The 20,149-nt window shown below is 38.8% G+C and overlaps 2 protein-coding genes across 2 annotated transcripts in view; both read left to right on the top strand.

The window, feature by feature from the left end:
• frmpd4 (FERM and PDZ domain containing 4) overlaps nt 1-18,235 on the top strand; it is a 472,289-nt gene extending 454,054 nt beyond the window's left edge. Inside the window, exons 15-17 of the mRNA XM_072262320.1 lie at nt 14,722-15,789; nt 16,084-17,394; nt 18,176-18,235. Of these exons, the coding sequence (XP_072118421.1) occupies nt 14,722-15,789; nt 16,084-17,394; nt 18,176-18,180 (2,384 nt within the window). The 3' untranslated portion in view covers nt 18,181-18,235. The remainder of the gene's footprint in view (nt 1-14,721; nt 15,790-16,083; nt 17,395-18,175) is intronic.
• LOC140198693 (uncharacterized) lies at nt 18,183-19,846 on the top strand (the record flags this gene model as incomplete). The annotated part of the gene is made up of 1 exon (XM_072259709.1): nt 18,183-19,846. A coding segment is annotated over one exon (1,356 nt), but the record flags the coding sequence as incomplete, so codon positions are not given.
• Between the last annotated feature and the right edge of the window lie 303 nt (nt 19,847-20,149).

The raw sequence follows: 20,149 nt of genomic DNA on the forward strand, positions 1-20,149 counted from the left end.
GTCTGCAGAGGGACTTGAACAGATTGGGAGAATGGGTAAATAAGTGGCAGATGGAATATAGTGTAAGGAAGTGTATGGTCATGCACTTTGGTAGAAAGAATAAAAGCAGACTACTTTCTATATGTGAAGAAAATTCAAAAATCAGAGATGCAAAGGGTCTTAGGAGTCCTTGTGCAGGATTTCCTAATGGTTAACCTGCAAGTTGGGTCAATGGTAAAGGATGGCAAGTGCAATGGTAGCATTCATTTCAAGAGGACTCGAATATAAGAGCAAGGATGTTATGCTGAGGCTTTATGAGACATTGGTCAGACTATAATTTGAATATTGTGATCAGTTTTGGGTCCCTTATCTGAGAAAAAAAATGTGTTGGTATTGGAGAGGGTCCAGAGTAGGTTCACAAGAATGATTCCAGGAATTCCATTGATTTATGAAGAATGTTTGATAGTTCTAGGCTGGTACTCACTGGAGTTTAGAAGAATGAGGAGGGATCTCATTGAAACCTATCAAATATTGAAAGGCCTAGTCGGAGTGGATGTGGAGAAGATGTTTCCTGAAGTTGGAGAGTCTAGGACCAGAGGGCACAGTCTCAGAATAGAGAGATGTCCATTCAGAACAGAGATGAGAAGTAATTTATTTAGCCAGTGGGTGGTGAATCTGTGGAATTGATTCCTATGATCAGCTGTGGAGGCCAAGTCATTGAGTACATTTAAATCAGAGGTTGGTAGAGTCTTGGTTAGTTAGGGTGTTAATGATTATGGGGAAAAGGCAACAGAATGGGGTTGAGAGGGATAATAAATCAGCTGTGGGAGCAGATTTGATGGGCCAGATGGCCTAATTCTGCTCCTCTGTTTTATAATCTAATAATCTTTTGATACATTATGGGAGGGCATCAATGGATGTTTACATGAGAGGTTTATGCCGAGGTTGAGAGATTAAGTGATATTCCTCATGCACTGTCTTCAGTGAAAATAGTGAATGAGTGTATGACTCTCTATGGTGATGTTATTATTAAACTTGTGAGTTGGTGATTTTTGACATACTAGAATTGAAATCACTCAAGTTTTGCCTAATCAGCTTTTGTCCATGAGCTCGTTCCTCATTGGTAACTCGAAATATGCTTGTTGCTTTGAACTGTGCCTCCACATACTCAACTGAAGTTAACAGATTTAATTTTTGAGCCAGACATTACACAGTAGGTTTAATTTCATTAACCCAACAGCAACCAACTAACCATTTGGCGCTTAGCCAAATGCAAAGCAAAAGGTAACTAAAAGCCCAGAACAACTTCCCATTATAAGTATCATTCCCGGTTGAATTATTTAATTTTAAATCTGTACGTTCGCTATACTTCCTTTAGTCATAGAGTCGTAGAGCACCTCAGCACAGAAATAGACTGGCCTGGTCTTCTGCTCATCCTATCTACCTACACTCTGACCATAGCCCTCCATAAACCTTTCATCCATGTATATATCCAAACTTCTTTTAAATGAACTTGCATCTGTCACTTCTGCTGCCAGATCATTCCACACTCATCCCACCCTCTGAGTGAAGAAGTTCCTGTTAAATATTTTGCCTTTCATCATAAACTAATATTCCTTGCTTCTAGTCTCACCCAACCTGAGAGAAAAGCCTACATGCATTCATTCTATCTATACCCCTCATAATTTTATATAGTTCTGTAAGGCCTACAACCCCACCCCCATTTTCCTGTGTCTCAAGGAATAAAATCCTAACCTATTCAACATTTCTCTGTCACTTGGGTCTTCTATGACCCCATCTAACTGTTATACCACTTTCAAACGATTATGGATCTGTATTCCCAAGTCCCTCTGTTCTACTGCATACCTCAGAGTCCTACTACTCTATAGATCAGATCCTAGATTATCATCCTTCACACTGGTCTGCATTATATTCCATCTGTCATTTTGCAGTCCATTTTCCCTTCTGGTCCAGATTGCTTTGCAAGCTTTGATAGTGTTCCTGACTATCCACTATACCCCCAATCTTGATGATATCTGCAAATTTACTGATCCAGTTTACCACATTGTTATCCAGATCATTGTTGTAGATTGCAAATAACAATGGAACTAGCAGCAATCCCTGTGGCACTCCAATAGTCACGGGCTTCCAGTCAGAGTGACGATCATCTACTACCACTCTCTAGCTTCTCCCACTAAGCCAACGTTGAATCCAATTGACTGCTTTATCCTGAATGTAAGCAACCTAACCTTGTGAATCAGCCTCTCAAATGCCTTGCTAAAGTCGATGTAGACAATGTCCACTGACCTCCCTTCATCCACCTTTATTTCATCATTGATCTGTTCTTATCTGATCCTGAAAGCTATGCACCCTGGAGTTAGATAAGTACTCAGTTTGCATTGCTTTTGTGTATTTAACTGAATTTCAATATATTGTCTAGTGCACAATTAAAACACATGAGCACTACCTCAATTATTGGAGTTCTCTAACAGACTTGCAGTTTCTATTCAGTTTTACAAGTCAACAACTTAATATTTTTATAAATTTAAAAAAATGCCAAAAAGAATTTACAAAAAAATGCACAACAAACTCCAAATCACTTCTTAGAGGTAAGTTTTCCAGTTAAAAATATATTAAACTGACAACTTTGTTTATAGAGGATACATTCTGCAAACTTTTGAATCAATTGCACGTGCCCGGCAAAAGATTGTATCATAATATTGCTTTCAGCTGACTTCACCCAGCTATTTTGTTGGCCACATCCCTTCTTACACTCTATGAAGTGTACACTGGTAAATGTTGCTATAGATTTCATGCTGTTCTTGTCCAGATACAGTGTCACTGGCCTCTCCCACAAGCAAATCATGCTCAGAGAAATTTACAACGCAGTTCAACATCTAGTCCCATGACATATGTAATTTTGCATACCCTATCATGTGGATTTTTCCGGAATTCTGAAATGTGCACTGTTTAACACACTAGTTTGAAACAAAATGAAGCTTCTCACAGCTTGCCTCTACCTTATGCCAGCCTGCAATAACCCTTTCACAACTGTACCTTGGCTTTTTCCCTCTTCTCCAGCACATTCTGCTTCTGTGATCACCTCACCCCATGCCTCTCAGTTAAAATTCTCATCCTCCACTGCCTGCCTCCCTACCTGACCACTATATTCTTTGTGGTAATGATTCTCCTTCGCTGGCTAATAGTTTGGCACAGCTAAGCGTATTGCCTGGCAACAGATAAGGACATTTGCTAGTCCATAAGGGCATTAGACATTGGAGCAGAATTAGGCCATTCAGCCCATTGAGTCTGCTCCGCCATTCGATCATGGCTGATCCATGTCCCTCTCAACGCCATTCTCCTGCCTTCTCTCCATTACCTTACATGATAAGCTTTTCAATCCCGAAATCATTTTCATGAATATCCTTTCAACCTTCTCCAATACCATCACATCCTTTCTTAGGTAAGGAGCCAAAAACTACTCAGAATATTCCAAGTGAGGCTTCACCAATGCCTCAGCAGTACATCATTGGACTCTGGCATGGTGGCAAAGGACTGGAAAATTGCTAATGTCACTCCACTCTTTAAGAAAAGAGGGAGGCAACAGAAAGGAAATTATAGACCAGTTAGCCTGACCTCAGTGGTTGTGAATATGTTAGAATCAATTATTAAGGATGAGGTTATGGAGTACTTGGTGACACAAGACAAGATAGGACAAAGTCAGCATGGTTTTCTTAAGGGAAAAACCTTGCTTGATGAACCTGTTGGAATTCTTTGAGGAGATTATGAGTAGGATAGATAAAGGGGCTGTAGTGGATGTTGTATATTTGGATTTTCAGAAGGCCTTTGACAAGGTGCCACACATGAGACTGCTTACCAAGTTACGAGCCCATGGTATTACAGGAAAGTTACTAACATGGTTAGAGCATTGGCTGATTGGTGGGAGGCAGTGAGTGGGAATAAAAGGATCCTTGTCTGGTTGGCTGCCAGTGACTAGTGGTGTCATGGGGTTTAGTGGTGGGACTGCTTCTTTTCATGCTGTATGTCAATGGTTTAGATAATGAAATAGATGGCTTTGTTGCCAAGTTTGCAGATGATACAAAGATTAGTGGAGGGGGAGACAGTGTTGAGGAAATGGGCAGGCTTCAGAAAGATTTAGACAGATTCGAAGAATAGGCAAGGAATTGGCACATGAAACACAACGTTGGAAAATGCATGGTCAAGAAATAAATGTGCAGACTATTTTCTAAATAGGGATAAAATCCAAAAATCTGAGATGCAAAGGGACTTGGGAGTCACTGTGCAGAACACCCTGAAGGTTAACTTACAGGTTGGGTCTGTGGTGAGGAAGGCAAATGCAATGTTAGCATTCATTTCAAGAGGTCTAGAATGTAAGAGCAGGGATGTGATACTGAGACTTTATAAGGCACTAGTGAGGTCTCACCTTGAGTATTGTGAACAGTTTTGGGCTCCTTATCTAAGAAAAGATGTGCTAGCATTAGAGAGGGTTCAGGGGACATTCACAAGGATGATTCTGGGAACGAAAGGGATATGATATGAGGAACATTTGATGGTTTTGCGCTTGTACTCACTGGAATTTAGAAGGATAAGGGGGGATCTCATTGAAACCTTTTGAATGTTGAAAGACCTAGACAGATGTTTCCCATGGTGGGGGAGTCTATGACAAGAGGGCACAGCCTCAGGACAGAGGGGTGTCTATTTAAAACAGAGATGTGGTGAAATTTCTTTAGCCAGGTGTGGTGTATTTGTGGAATTTGATAACACATGCAGCTGTGGAGGCCAGGTCATTTTGGGTGTATTTAAGGTGGAGCTTGATAGGAGATTGATTGGACACAGTATCAAGGGTTACGGGGAGAGGGGCTGAGGAGAGGAAAAAAGGATCAACCATGATTGAATAGCAGAGCAGACTCAATGGGCCAACTGGCCTAATTCTACTCCTACATCTTTCAGCCTTAATAGACAACACACAATCTAGAATCACTGATCCCTAGTGGCCTCAACCACAAGCTTCCTTAAAAAGCCTCCTCATAGGCACTCTACAAATTCTCCCTCTTGGAATCTCATTTTTAAATCTTTTTATTAATTATTATTGAAAATCAACAAAAATACGTTAAAGTGGTCAAATCAACGTATGTACAATAAGAGTTAAGCTATCAAATAACTGATTAACCAAGCTAAACAGTATACCAATAATAATAATAGAAAACAAAATGTTAAAACTATTTTTTTTTTGAAAAAAGAAAGAAGGAAAAAAGAACCCCTACTAACTAAAACAAAAAAAAAACCCTACTAACCAAAAAAAAAGGAGGGAAAAAAACCATTGGAAGCACAACCCAGGAGCTATACGCCGTACAAACTTCCATAGAAGAGGAACATCAATCTGCCAACCAAATCCAATTACACAAGAATCAGAAGGGAACCATCTTAATTAACTCAAATTAAATGATAGTAGTGGGCAAAAGAACCCCACCTTTTCTCAAAGTCAAATCGAGGATCAAAAGTTCGACTTCTAACTTTCTCCAAACTATGACGGAACATCACCTGAGAGAATGATTGTATCAAAGTGGGAGCAGAGGCGTCTTTCCATTTTAATAAAATAGCCCTTCTGGCCAATAATGTGATAAATGCAATTACTTGTTGGTCTGATATAGAAATACTGTGAGGAATTATATTGAGGAATTATACCGAACCAAACTGTCAATTTATTAGGTCGTAAAGTAATTTTTAAATTATAGAGAAAATAGATTTCCAGAACTGTTTCAATACAGAACACGACTGAAACATATGTGTCAATATAGCCGTCTCAGTTTTACATCTATCACATTGACTATCAACATTAGGAAATATTTTAGACAGTCTCTCCTTTGTCAAATAGTAATGATGTACAATTTTAAATTGAATTAGAGAGTGACTGGCACAAATCGAAGAAGAGTTAACCAATTTCAAAAGTCTAACAGGTCAGAATCTTGTATATGTGGAAAATTATTTAAATATTCTTGTAAGAAATGTCTGACCTAAAGATATTGCAAGAAATATGAGTGCAAGAGAGAGTATTTAGTTATTAATTTCTCAAAAGACATCAATCGGCCTTCTTGAAGCAGATCCATGAAGGAATAAACTCCTTTATTCCTCCAAAGAGAAAAGGTAGGATCACTAAGTGAAGGTTTAAATAAATAGTTTCGATAAATTAAACTAAGAAGGTTAAATTTTTTAAGATTAAAAAAATTACGAAACTGTACCAAATTAGGAATGACTGCTTAATCATAGGATATAAATTTAGAATCGAAATTTTGGCGAGTTGTACAGGTAAAGAGGCTCCTAATAATGAAGTTAAGTAAAATTGTTTTACAGCTTTTAATTCCAAATCAACCCAAGGTGGCCGTTCATTTTTATCAGTCCAATATAACCAAGAGCACGTATAACGTATATTAACCGCCCAATAATACATTCTTAAATTAGGCAGAGCAAGACCTCCATCCTTTTTTTGATCTTTGGTCTTTTATTATTGCAAACAAAAGATGAAATAATAGAATCAACCTGATCAAAAAACTCCTTAGTTTAAAAAAAGGAATATATTGAAATACATATAAAAATTTTGGTAAAGTCATCATTTTAACTGCATAAATTCTGCCAGCTAACGAAAGTGTAAGTGGATTCCATCTACAAAATATTTGTTTCATAAAATCCACTAAGGGAACCAAATTAGCTCTGTAAAGGTCTCCATAATTTTTAGTGATGATAGTACCTAAATATTTGAAAGAGTCCATAACTTTAAGAGGAATGTCATCATATATAGAAGCAGAATCATTTAAAGGAAATAATTCACTTTTATTAAAGTTTAATTTATATCCCAAAAATTTTCCAAACTCATTTAATAATTTCAATAAACTAGGAATGGATTCTTCAGGATTTGGAACATAAACTAAGAGATCATCAGCATAAAGGGAGATCTTATGAATAGTCCCATTTATGGAAATCCCTTGAATATCTTTAGCTTCACGAAGTGCCAAAGGTTCCAACATCAAATTAAATAACAGGGGACTTAACGGACATCATTGTCTCATACCCCACAAAAGTCGAAAAAAAGGAGATCTGCAATTATTAGTAATAACGGTGGCAATAGGGCTTTTAATAACATTCTAATCCACTTATTAAAATTAGTACCAATGTTGAATTTCTCTGAAACGTTAAATAAGTATTTCCATTCAACTCTATCAAATGCCTTTTCAGCATCAAGAGAAACAACACATTGGGGAGTCTCAGAAAGGGATGAGTACATAACATTTAACAGTCTCCGAGTATTAGAGAAGGATTAACGGCCTTTTATAAAACCTGTTTGGTCCTGAGAAATAATTTTAGCTTGAATATTCTCCAGTTGATTAGCCATTATTTTTGAAAGCATTTTAGCATCCACGTTTAATAGTGAAATAGGTCTATATGAAGCGCAATCAGTAGGGTCTTTATCTTTCTTAAGAATTAAAGAAATAGAAGCCTCATAAAATATGGCAGGTAACTCGCCTATCAAAAAAGAATCTTTGAGCATTTCCAACATATATGGAGAGAGCAATTCTTCAAATTTTTTAATAAAATCCTACAGAAAAACCATCCAATCTAGAAGCTTTAACAGATTGCACTGAAAGAACAGCTTTCTGAATTTCATTTTCAGTAATAGGAGTATCAAGAGTTTGTTGCTCTTCAACAGATATTCTAGGAAAATCCGTCTTTTGTAAAAAGGCATTCATTTTAGAAAGATCAGCTGGAGACTGAGATTTATAGAGTTCACTGTAAAAGTCCTGAAAAATTTTATTAATGTCTTCATAATTACAAGCTGAACTACCATCTTCCTTACAAATTTTTAAAATTTGTCTTTTAGCTCCAGCTGCCTTTAATTGGGATGCTAATAGCTTATTATTTTTGTCCCCAAACATATAAAATTGACTTAATTTAAGCAAATTTCTTTCAATAGGATAAGTTAATAGTAAATTATATTGTGATTGAAATTCAACCCTTTCTTTATATAAATCAATGTTAGGAGAGACTGCATAAATATTATCCAAGTCTTTAATTTGTTTTGAAATCTTATCTAACTCCATTTTTGTCTGTTTCTTAAGCTTAGCCAAATAGGAGATTATCTGACCTCGCAAATATGTTTTAATTCCCTCAAGTGAGCTCAAGACGTGAGAAGGCAAAGATAACATTGATTCTTCCCCCAGAATACTTGCAAACCAGATGGACTTTTTATGTCATTGTCTTGACACAAACTTTTTATTATAGAGTTGTTTAGGTAATTGAGTTTAAATTCCACAGCTGATCCAGTCAGCTCTGAGCATCACCTGAGACCAGATGTCAAGGCTTCTGAATTATCAGAGCAGTATTCAACCACTGTGTTACAAAACGTCACCACCACTTGCTTAACATTATCATCACACTTGATCTTGATGTCCCATTGATGGTCTATATAAGATTGCTTCATTTTATCATTATCCATCTATATTTCTCCATACCATCTAATTTCCCCAGCACTTCCTCCTCTCATATCTCTCCTGGTGGAAACAAAATTCTTGTAATTCACTCCAAATTTTATTTTTAAATTCATAACTACATATTTGCTGCAACACAAATATTTCTTCAAATATTCCTCTTCAAATATGACAGATATATTGATAATCTTTTAACATGTTGTTAAAGGTGCCATTTTAAGACTGGTTTTATTTCATAGGTTGCTAATGGAGGTTCAATTTTTAAGACAAGATAAGATATAGAGCAGAAGTAGGCTATTTGGCCCATTGAGTCTTCTCTGCCATTCAATCATGGGTTGATCTAATTCTTCCAGTCATCCCCACTTCCCTGCCTTCTCCCTATAACCTTTAATGCCCTGGCTAATCAAGAACCTATCTACCTCTGCCTTAAACACACCCAATAACTTGGCCTCCACCACCGCTCGTAGCAACAAATTCCACAGATTTACCACCCTCTGACTAAAGTAATTTCTCCACCTCTCTGTTCTAAGTGGATATCCTTCAATCCTGAAGTCGTTCCCTTTTGTCCTAGACTCCCCTACTACAGAAAATAACTTGGCTATATCTAATCTGTTCAGCCATCTTAACATTCGGAATGTTTCTATGAGATCCCTTCTCATTCTCCTGAACTCCAGGGAATAGAGTCCAAGAACTGCCAGATGTTCCTCATACGGTAACCCTTTCATTCCTGGAGTCATTCTCGTGAATCTTCTCTGAACCCTCTCCAATGTCAGTATATCCTTTCTAAAATAAGGAGCTTAAAACTCCACACAATGCTCCAAGTGTGGTCTCACGAGTGCCTTATAGAGCCTCAACATCACATCCCTGCACTTATATTTTATACCACTAGAAATGGTATAGAAATGAATGCCAATATTGCATTCGCCACCAAAGTTTTGGATTTCATTTTTGCTTCAGTTTAGCTTTTTTTAATCAAAATTTACACTATTCATGCATTAACTTTACACCTCAATGAATCAGAACCAGAAATCACTATTATGGATTGGCTGCGTTACACCTTAAATATCTCTTGACTAAGTTTTCACTTTCTTTCATATAATCATTCAGATGGCTTTCCTTTTGTTCCGTCTTTCCACTCACACTTATGCAATTTTTATTATTTCCGCAACAATAAACTAACTTGTCTCACAGTTAATTACGATTAGTCAGTGGCAAAAAAAGAGCATTTTGAAAACTATGTGTAGCATTCTTAAAGGAAAATGAAAGGGAATGTGTTCTTTGCCAGCATGTTATTTTATCGGTAGAGAAAAGAGAATTTTTCCTCATTGTTATTTATTCTTACTTGTTAAAACTGGAAACTTTACAACCTGAGATTAAGGTGGAAATATAAAACTAAAACTTAAACTGTAGTACGTCCTGCAATGTATGAAAGAAAACAAAACCCTCCATACTCTGTGTATGAATTAAATAACTTTGTTCAACTTTTACCTTGAATCTTGGAGGCCCTTCCAGTGCTGGTGTGGTGGGGCTTAACCTTTTCCCTGAGGGTTATACTTTTATATCTGTTCACTTAATGGTTCGGAGCGGCTCTGAATGCCTTTATCTGGAGCCCTAGTTCAATAAGCTAAGTATTTCTCTGCATATCTAGTTTTATTACATGTATGCTCCATAAAAAACAGATCCCCTTAAGAGCAAAATGCAACTAGCATTAATGAATAAATCATACCAAGCCTCTTCTATGGCAGTTTCATCATATCACAGATGCGGTTGCATATGTTATCGCCTTGTCATCTTAAGTAGGATTAGCACCCAAAATTTCTGGTTCGTGGGTGTGTATTATTTCTATCAGAAAGATATATAATACTTGTATTCTTTCTGATAGAATCTCCTTGTAACCTGTACTTAGGGCTAGTGCAGGCTATTAGCTTTCAAAAGAATAGAAATAGAAATGGAACAGAAATCTACAAGCAGACCGTGAGCCAAAGAGCCTGCTTCTGTGCAATAGGATTTTATAATTCTAGTGTACAGTCTACAAACATCAGTCCCAAACACTGCTGAGACCCAATAAATGCCTGGAAGTTACATTACGCTGGCTGTTGTTTTCATTCATAATTGCAAGGAAAGAGAATGTCAATGAAATAAACACAGAGAATATTAAAAATCCTCGGAGTTTCTTTGAAGAAAGAAAGAGAATTCACATTCTAATAAATGATCAAGTGAGCTGTTATTCTGTTTGTTTCTTTACTGAAGCTACCTAATCTGTTGAATATGTGTCATTTTCTGCATTTATTTCAGATTTTCAGCATCTGATTTGTTTTTATTTTCTGTAGCATTCAAAGACCTGTTTTCATTTTAAATCATTCAACAGTAAGCCCACATCCTTAGAGTCTATGGCTCATTATTTTGGCCTGGAGTCAGCTCTTTGGAAGTGATTTGACCATGATAGAGAATGAATGACTGTAGCAATGCAAACAAAATACAATTCTTTGTGTCAAGACTACCATTATATCAAGCAAGTGAATTCAGAGCACAGCTTTTATTTTACATTCTAAGTGAGTCTACTCCTCTGGGTTTGACTGCCTTCCCCTTGTGCATAATAATCCACTCATTATATTTACACATCTTAGTAGTTTCTTGCATTATTATTTCATCAGCAATGGATCCTGCTAATTTTCATGCCTTAACCAAGGAGACTGCGGGGTAGTAGTTATGTTACTGGGAAGACCTGGACTAATGAGATGGAGCCATAAGTTCAATTTCCACCGTGGGAGCTGGGGAATTTAAATTCAGATAAATCAATAACAACAACCAATAATAAAATGGAAGGTTTTGTTGGTAATGGTGACTGTGAGATTTCTGTACTGTCAGAAAAAAATCATCAGCTCTCTAAAGTAGAAAAACATACAGTCTATTCCATCAGTGACCGTAAACTCACAACCTTAATTGGTATGGTTCAATACCAATTAAGGGATCAGAAATAATTGTTGACCTTGCCTTCAACAACCATATTCAGTACATGATTATGTTTATTTTAATTTTTTTAATGACAGTAACAGTGCCAATCCATTGGCATGCTGTATAGTTGAGAAACTGTTTACACACCCTTGAAAAAGTCATTTTTTTTTCCCCACAGTACAGATGATGGACAAAGAAGTAGTATTGTATAAAACTGCAGAAGGATGGGACAAAGAAATGAAATTCACCTCTTCCATAAGACCGTAAGATATAGGAGCAGAAGTAGGCCATTCGGCCCATCGAGTCTGCTCCGCCATTCCAATCGTAGGCTGATCCAATTCTTCCAGTCATCCCCGCTCCCCTGCCTTCAACCCATACGCTTTGATGCCCTGGCTAAAAAGAGGATGCTTACATTAGTGTCAAGGCTAACAATTACTGTTAATCCTAAACTGGTTCCTGAACTTGCTCAGCCTACTGGTCTATTACATGGATGGTTAAGAGCAACTATTTTGGTAGGTGAGGGATCATGTTCAAGCCTGTAATTTTGTTTCATGAAGAACATCAGGGAACCAAATGGTTTTATACAACCATGTGGTAGTTCAGTCTTGGCCATTATTAATATTGTCTTCCAATTTCATTTTTATTTCTGTGTGTGAATTTATATTCACCACTGTTAGGTGGAATTCAGATTTAGTTCTCTGGGTCAATAGTCCAGTAACTTAGCCCCTATGCCATGATATAAAACAGCGAGATACTGATGAAGTAATTGAACAGGGATACCTTGAAAAGAAATTAAGCGGATATGGATGCAGAATTTCCAGCTTAGAAATTCTTAAATTCAATGCCTGGGTATTTGACTACTTGAGCAAAAGACCTTTAAGCCTAACTTTTATCCACTGAAATCGCAATTTCCTTTTTAGATTAATGTATCATAGTTATTAGTGCGAGGCTGGAGGAAGGAAAGTGAAGAATAATGTTTTACAACTTTTGTTTAAGGAAGAAAGATGAAGAAAGTTTGGTTTTGTTTTCTGCAAACAGTGAAAACAAAATCTTCTTCCAGGATTGTATTGAAAATAAGTTAAGGAGGTCGGAGAACAGAATGGGTAGATGCTGGTGTGAATTTACGGTTTAGAAATCCTTGTATTCAGTGCGGTAGAAATAATTGTTCAAATTGGGCTGGTTATGTTGAATAATCAGTGGATGTGTTGAATCAGTTTTTACAGAAAAGCACATTTGAATAGTTCCATTTAATAGCAGAGAATGTATACAATATACAATCAGAAATTCTTATTCTTCCTAGACATCCACAAAAGCAGAAGAGTACCCCAAAAAAATGAGTGACAGTAAAAACTTTAGAACCCCAAAGCCTCTGCTCCCCCCTCACCCACTTACTTCAGCAAAAAAGCATCAGCAACCTCCACCCAGCAAGCAAGCAATAGCAAAGCCAGAAAGAGAGACCAATATCTGCAGTGCAACAAAAACTAATCGTTCACTCCATCAATAGGGCATAGCACAGGCGCTCTCTCTCTCCCCAATAAAGAGACAGAGAAGCGTCACCCTTTCACAGCGAGAGGAGAGACATAACAAAACAACTCACTGATGTCTACTGATAAAGTCATCCGCATCACTTTTTTTCCCCCGAGTTCTCTGACTCCAGAATTGGCAACAGACTCTCCCCCACAAGCAAAAGAGAGAATGTGCACAATTCACTTAGTACAGGGACCCCGATAGCCAATCCGATGTTCCGTTTTCTCCCACAATGCTTCAGTCAGCAGCACCAGCATGGAGTCGTCCACAGGTCTGCAAAGCCTCGAAACCCCAAAGGCACACTCGTCTTCTAGGCCATGTCCTTGAGATATCGAAAAACAGCCAGTCTTGAACCCCCAGAAGCAAGTCCCACCACCGCAAAGAACTTTAAATCTGAGTATAACTCTCGGTGATGGTCTCCGACAAAACCCCATCCACCTTGAAAAGGAAAAAGAGAGACATTAAAAGTAGAAATTAAGCTGTTTCTGCAGAAGAGCTGGAAGGAGTCGCTGTTAAGCACTGCCATAGCTCTGCCCACATAGTTGACTGGAAATCGAAAAGAAATAATAGCTAATCAGAGATGGAAGTAACCCAAAATTTGTATATGCAAAATTGTCTATGGAGAACATAATGGCACTGAAGGAGCAACAGGTCCTTGGGGTCAAATATTTTCCATCTCTGGATTGTAAAAGAATTGAATTGAATTGAATGGAATGGAATAGAACGATCTTTATTGTCATTATACAGAGGTACAATGACAGTCTGTTTGGCTTCCTCTCAGGTAATTAAATAAAGCGGTAGATAAAAACAAGACAGTAATAGAAAAACAGTATTAAATAGATAAGTAGCAGCAGCACCAGAACTTCACAGTAATGCACAAAGTGCCATGAGTGCAAGTACTTGAGTCCCTGTGTGTGCTCACAGTTTCAGTCATTGTTCTGTGGGAGTGGTGTGATGGAGGCCACAGGAGCATTGCACATACCCGAACTATATTCCTTTAAATTTCTGTTGACCTCAGATGTATATCACTCTGCACTTTGAAAAGGGGAGGAAATGAAGACTTACAGACCAGTTGGTCTGACAGATATGGTCATGGAAATATTCAGGGTCTGGAACTTTCCATGGCATGGCTGCCATTTTCAAGCAAGTGAGCAGAGAAAGCCAGTGTAAACCAGTGAAGGATAGTCATGCTGAGTGAGTGTGACGCAGGGTTTTGGGTTGGGGAATGTCAATAGATGTTAGTTATGTAATTCCAAAAGGAATTTGTTAAATCCCTTAGCAAGATACCATCAGGTAAAGCTAAAACTCTCATGTGCAAGTGGCCATTGATGCTTAGTCATATGTTAATTTTCAATCGAGGATTTAAAGAATTTATTCACCAAATTTCTTAAGATTCGGATGGAAAATGGTATCTGGACATAGATCAGGTGGCATTTCATTGAATACAATACAGATAATATATCCTAAATTTGCACTTTTATTCCAATGGATGGCACAATATTTATTTTCCTAGAGACAGAAGCATCATGCAGATAACATTACAGCCCCGGATGTTGATCCACTGTTGGTGATGCTAAACATTCTGTATGGTAGCAGTGGCGTCTTGTATTCTGTTTCTGAAATTAACTGACTTTTATTGAATGAATTTGTGAGGCAGAATGCCCATTTGTTAATGGTTAAACATCCCTTATTGATCATGATAATTAGCAAGGATGTATATTTTTGAATAACTGCCCTTCTTTTATCTTTTTTTTAATAGGCCCAGAGTACAAGACTAAACATGACATGCACAATGTAGAATGGAACTATCTACCGAAGAGTTCATGCTATAACAGGCCTAAGAAAGAAGATATGCAATCATCGTCTATGAGAGAAACAAAGCATGAAAATGTAGATTTCTCAGATAGTCCAATTTACCATGAAGATTCGAGGGGGATTTTAATAAGTGAAATTACAGATGTTAATGACCATAGGCATCTAGGTGCTGAATACATGGACGCTGTGGAAGTTGAAAATAAAAATTTCAACAGGGTGCCTCGCTCTGGGAAAGAGTCTACCAAAACGGTACAGGAAACGCCAAGAGGAGCTAAGGTATCCTTTGTCTTTGAGGACCACAATGTTGCTATCTTTAACCCAAGAAACCTTGGTTATGAAAGATTGCTGGATGATAGCCCCAGCAATTTGGATCAACAGATGTACTTGAACAATGCAAGCGACATTAAATGCCAAGAGTTCTCATTCCCAGGGATTGATGTAGATAACATTGATTCAAATGCTGTGTATGCAAACATCAATGACAGCAGAATGTTTGCAAATGCAGAAAGCATTGAAGAACCATTGTTACATGACATCTGCTACTCAGAGACCACAGACGATGCTGAGGATGAAGATGAAGCCAGCTGTGAGGAGGATATCCCTCTTGGTGAGGTGGACAAAATGGACATCCTGAATATTTCTGGATCAAGTGATGACATAATTGACTTAACTTCACTCCCTCCCCCTGGGGGTGATGACGACGACGAAGATGACTTTTTACTGCATTCTCTGAACGTAGCAATAGCTGCCCCTCCTCCTGGCTTCAGAGACAATAGCTCAGATGAAGAAGATAGCCAGCATCAGCCGGCGCAAAGCTCAGGAAATGATAGCCAAAGCCAATGTTCCACAAGCGATGACATCCCTGTGTCACTCATAGATGCCATTCCTACACAGGCTGAAGAGCAGAGCGGTGAGCGGGCACTGGATGACGCTGTGCTTTCAACCTTGCAAGCCCTGGAGGAGCTGGCAGCTTCTGAGGAGCAGTCTGTTCAGCAAACGGATGACAGCTCAGGTTCTTTCACCATAGTAACATTTATTCATTGACTGTCATAATGTTCCATCTGTAAACTTGTTAACAACTTGGAAACATTCCAGAACAAATTTTATCATCAGTTTTTGTCATCCCATTTTCTGATCTGGCATGCTAATGGAGCAATCATGTTTGATATTTCATGTGCTGGGTGATTATTATGTACAGAGATTTAAGAATACTAAACATTTTGTTTAATAAACCTGTTTTATTGAGATTACAAAAGTGCCTATGATGAAGTAATTAATTGACTGTTTATTCTCTTATGGTATACAGGTGTAGTGATATTAAGAGCTTATAGTCCTGAGTCGTCATCGGATTCTGGCAATGAAACAAACTCCTCTGAAATGACTGAAAGCTCTGAGGTAGCCTCAGCGCAGAAGCACTCGGAGGGTTCCATGCACATGCTTGTGGCCACCAGCGAAGGCTATCAACAACTTCAAGAAGAGCAAACTGAGTTCCCGATTTCTCAGAACGAGAACATAGGGCCCACTTCCAAAGTGATTCCAAAAGTCACGCATTGCTTGAGCACTCAGCGAGGAAGCAGTGCAAAGTCCAAAACTGTGCCTTCGAAGCAAATTCTTCCTTCCGAGGAAATCGAAATGGAACCAGAAACAATGGAGACAAAATCTGTCACGGACTTTTTCAGCAAGCTGCAGGTGGGGTCTCTGATGTACTCATGTTCAAGTAAGCAAAAGTGCAAGGTGGGTGATACTAGCATCAAGATAGCAGTTGATGGTAGTGTATCAATGAAGAGGCAACATGGAAACAAAAAGATGGAAGTGGGTGACGACTTGTCAACTAACAGCAAGTACAACACGCTGGTCGGAAAGAATAGCCAACGCACAACCACCTATGACCTAGAGAGCACTACTTTCCGAAAAGAGACACAAAGGTGGTTTCAAGTGTCAGGAGAAAAAATGAATGATAAGCACATCCCAGGGTTAATTAATGGTAAAAACTTTCACAAGGCTTGCCTAGTTTCTAGAACAGAACTTGATGAGAAAGAATCTGATGCTGAAGTGGATGACCGCTGCTCCCTGGCCAGCACTTCAGGGCTTGGGCGTGATGAAAGCTTTCTTTCTGATACCACCTATGGGTCTTCAGCCAAGCACCTGACTGATTCAGAAGATACTGAGCTTTTCCCTGACGATCACTCTTCAGAGCTTCCCGAAGCTGAACAGAGTGTGACTCGACTTTGTGAATATCATATGACAAAAAGAATGTCTTCTTTACAAAGTGAGGGCCATTATTCTTTGCAGAGCTCCCAGTGCTCTTCAGTAGATGCACCCTGCAGTACGAGTAGTAGTACATGCGCCACCCCAGTGGACTCTCCCCATTGTACAACTGAAATTAAACACATACTATCAGAGTCTTCTCTAAAAAGTCTTGGTTACATTTCAGAAGATCAGCGAACACTTTTGCTTCAAAGCCATGGAACGTCCTATAAAGACCTGCATCCCCAAGCTGAAGCCGTGTGTCACAGAAGAACAACCCATAACACGCATGCACCTTCAAATGCTGAGCCTATATTTGGTACCATACGTGACGGGTGCCACCGAGTACCCAAGATTAAAGAAACCACAGGTACCTCAGTAAACGGCGATATTATTTACACAGGTGTTGAACTGAATAATTTTGGCTTTGAAAGTAAGGTAGTGGGTAAAGGAAATGATTATGTTCAAGATCAAGAAGCCAGTCCTCTTTTGTCAGGTCCATTTCATGAAGTTAGCTCTGCAGAATGTAATAAAGATGTACTGAAAGAGGCATGTAAACCCAAAGTTGATGACAGTAGTAACTCATCTCAAGAAATTACTTTCAGCACATTTCCTCATCTTAAAAGCACATCAATCACTTTCCCAAATGAAAATAACTGTGTTAAAGTTAATCAGAATTTTTCTAAGCTTCGTAGATCTAACACATTAACATTTCCATTATTAGCCTCAGCGTCAGACGACATAGATCAATTTAAACACCAGGAATTGTTTACAATGGGTCAAAGTAAGTTACTTAAAAGTTCACGATGTAACTTTAGAAATATTTTGTTTGCATCTTTACCATCCAAATTGAGGAGGGACAATGAGTTAGCTAAACAGAGGACTCAGAAGGATAGGGAGATGGAGGAAAGAATTAACAAGGAAAGGAGACAAGTTGCCTGTTCTAAGAGACAGGTAAGACAAGACCCGCATTCTGAGCAGTGTCCCATTCTGAGTAAAGGAGCTGCCAGTGAGAATGATAAAGCTCTGCCTGGAGGTTTTCAGGAGAAGCAGCTCTCTGCTAACGACAAGCAGTGCAACCCAGATTGTAAATTGCAGCATGTTGTCGAGGAGATGCTTAATGATTCTCTGTGTTTTTCTGCCACCCCTAGTGTAGCTTGCACAGAGCCTGAGCAAGGAGGAAGAGGAGGTGCAACTTCAGCTTTCAGTAATCAGTTCAAAGGCGACAACATTCCCCTGCCATCAAACATTTGCAATGATACAAAGGTGCCAACTACCTGCCAAGAGTCACCTAATCTTCTCAAAGAAGGACAAGGGCATTCAACATCACTTAATAGGAATAACCTTGAGGGCAGAGGAGGAAGCCTTAAAATTCCTCCCAGAAAGAAGGTTCTGAGGCGTTGCAGCAGTAGCATTACACCACGAATGAGAAGTGCAGAAACCCAACTAGAAAAATCAAGGAGTTCCATAGGATTCCAATATTCCGATCTCCTCGAGGTACCCAATCCCCAGCTTGTACAGAAGAGAGTAGAGCTTCCTCTGGGTGAGAGCATATCCGAGTGCCACTCTCAAGGATCAGTGACAACAAATTCATCATGCAGTTCCACCACTGCAAACAGAAAAGAGAGTCGGAGACCATCGCAGATATTTTCGGTGCAAAAGGATTTAAGGCAGCCCAGACAATTGCCTTTCCTGAAGGTGGAGATGAGCAACTGGAAGTGTCATGGGCCTTTCACCTACTGTTTCCTCAATAAGGACGTTGATGCTGATGATGATGGTGATGGTGGTTATAGCAGTAAGGACCAATTAACTTACTTCGACCAAGCTCCCCAGTACCCCAGTTCATCCACAGAAACCTGCACCACTTCTCGCCCTGCCATTGCTGGAAGAGATGTGGGACTGACTGCCGCACCTTACGGGGAGTCTGGTAGCAACAAAGAGCCTCAGCTGAACGGTGCCAGCCTTGGTGAGGTGGAACTTGACAGGAAGATCACCAGAATTAACACCCTGAAGGAGAAGGTGTACTCGATGCCAGGTGGATTTCTGGCAGCGCAGAAAGATGCCAATGAGCTGCTGTCTCTCCTGCAAGCAAGCATTGGGGAGAAAGAACAGGCGAAACCAGACCACTACCAGCTTCGGTTTAACCAGTACAAGCAACTGTTGTCAATTGAATCAAGAGAGTTGGGAAGTGCTTGCAGAAAAATGGCTGCAGTGGAGAAGAGTCCAGAGGAAATGCTCTTAGCTATGACTTCCAGCTTTCAAGTACTGTGTTGCTTAACAGAAGCCTGCATGCGATTAGTTAAAGTAATGAATTCTGAAACACAGCAACAGGAAATCGTTGCTAAGGTAGACGAAGTTGTAATGAACTATATTTGTCTACTGAGAGCTGCTGAAGCAGTATCTGGGGCAGTCCCCATTGACCCTCATGTTAAGGTTTTAGCACGACATTCAAATACCATGACAGCTATCGTAAGCACACTAACCCGTTCACTTAAAACGCTTTTAAATAAATAACATGCAAATTGTACTTTAAAATGTACCCTTGTAAAGCCATACATAGAGTTTACTGTAAGTGTGGGACACCACATGGAACTGCTATTAAAGAAACTTGGTTTTGTGTACATACAGTATGTTTTATACGATGAGCCTGTGGGATACAGTATTAAGATGTTATACAGCTCTATCTATTAGGATTGAAATGCAATTGAAAAACCCTTTGTAATGGCAAGGAAATATAGAAAGCAATGGTAAAAAAATTTAGTTATTTTTCATATGATACCCGTACTCCAGAATGACTTAGTGCCCAAATCAGACGTGTCAAGGTCCCCTACAACTGTAACTGCCATGGAGTGGGTTGGGGGGGAGGGGTTAGGGTTGAGGGTGGTGGGAGGAGAACTATACTGGTCTCCCATGTGATACTGCATCACTCTGTAAATAATAAAGTATTATCTAAAATTTTAAAGTATGCTTTTTAACTGATGCAAACTATATAAACAATAAACAAACAAAACAATTCATTATGTCTTATTTTTGGGGCGGGATGTTGGGAACAAATCTTGAACTTTTATATAATGGCATTTCCTTTGACTTCTTACAAGAAGAATCATTGGGAATTATTCTCATCT

Source organism: Mobula birostris, chromosome 6 (genome assembly GCF_030028105.1).
Source record: "Mobula birostris isolate sMobBir1 chromosome 6, sMobBir1.hap1, whole genome shotgun sequence".
NCBI lineage: Eukaryota > Metazoa > Chordata > Chondrichthyes > Myliobatiformes > Myliobatidae > Mobula > Mobula birostris.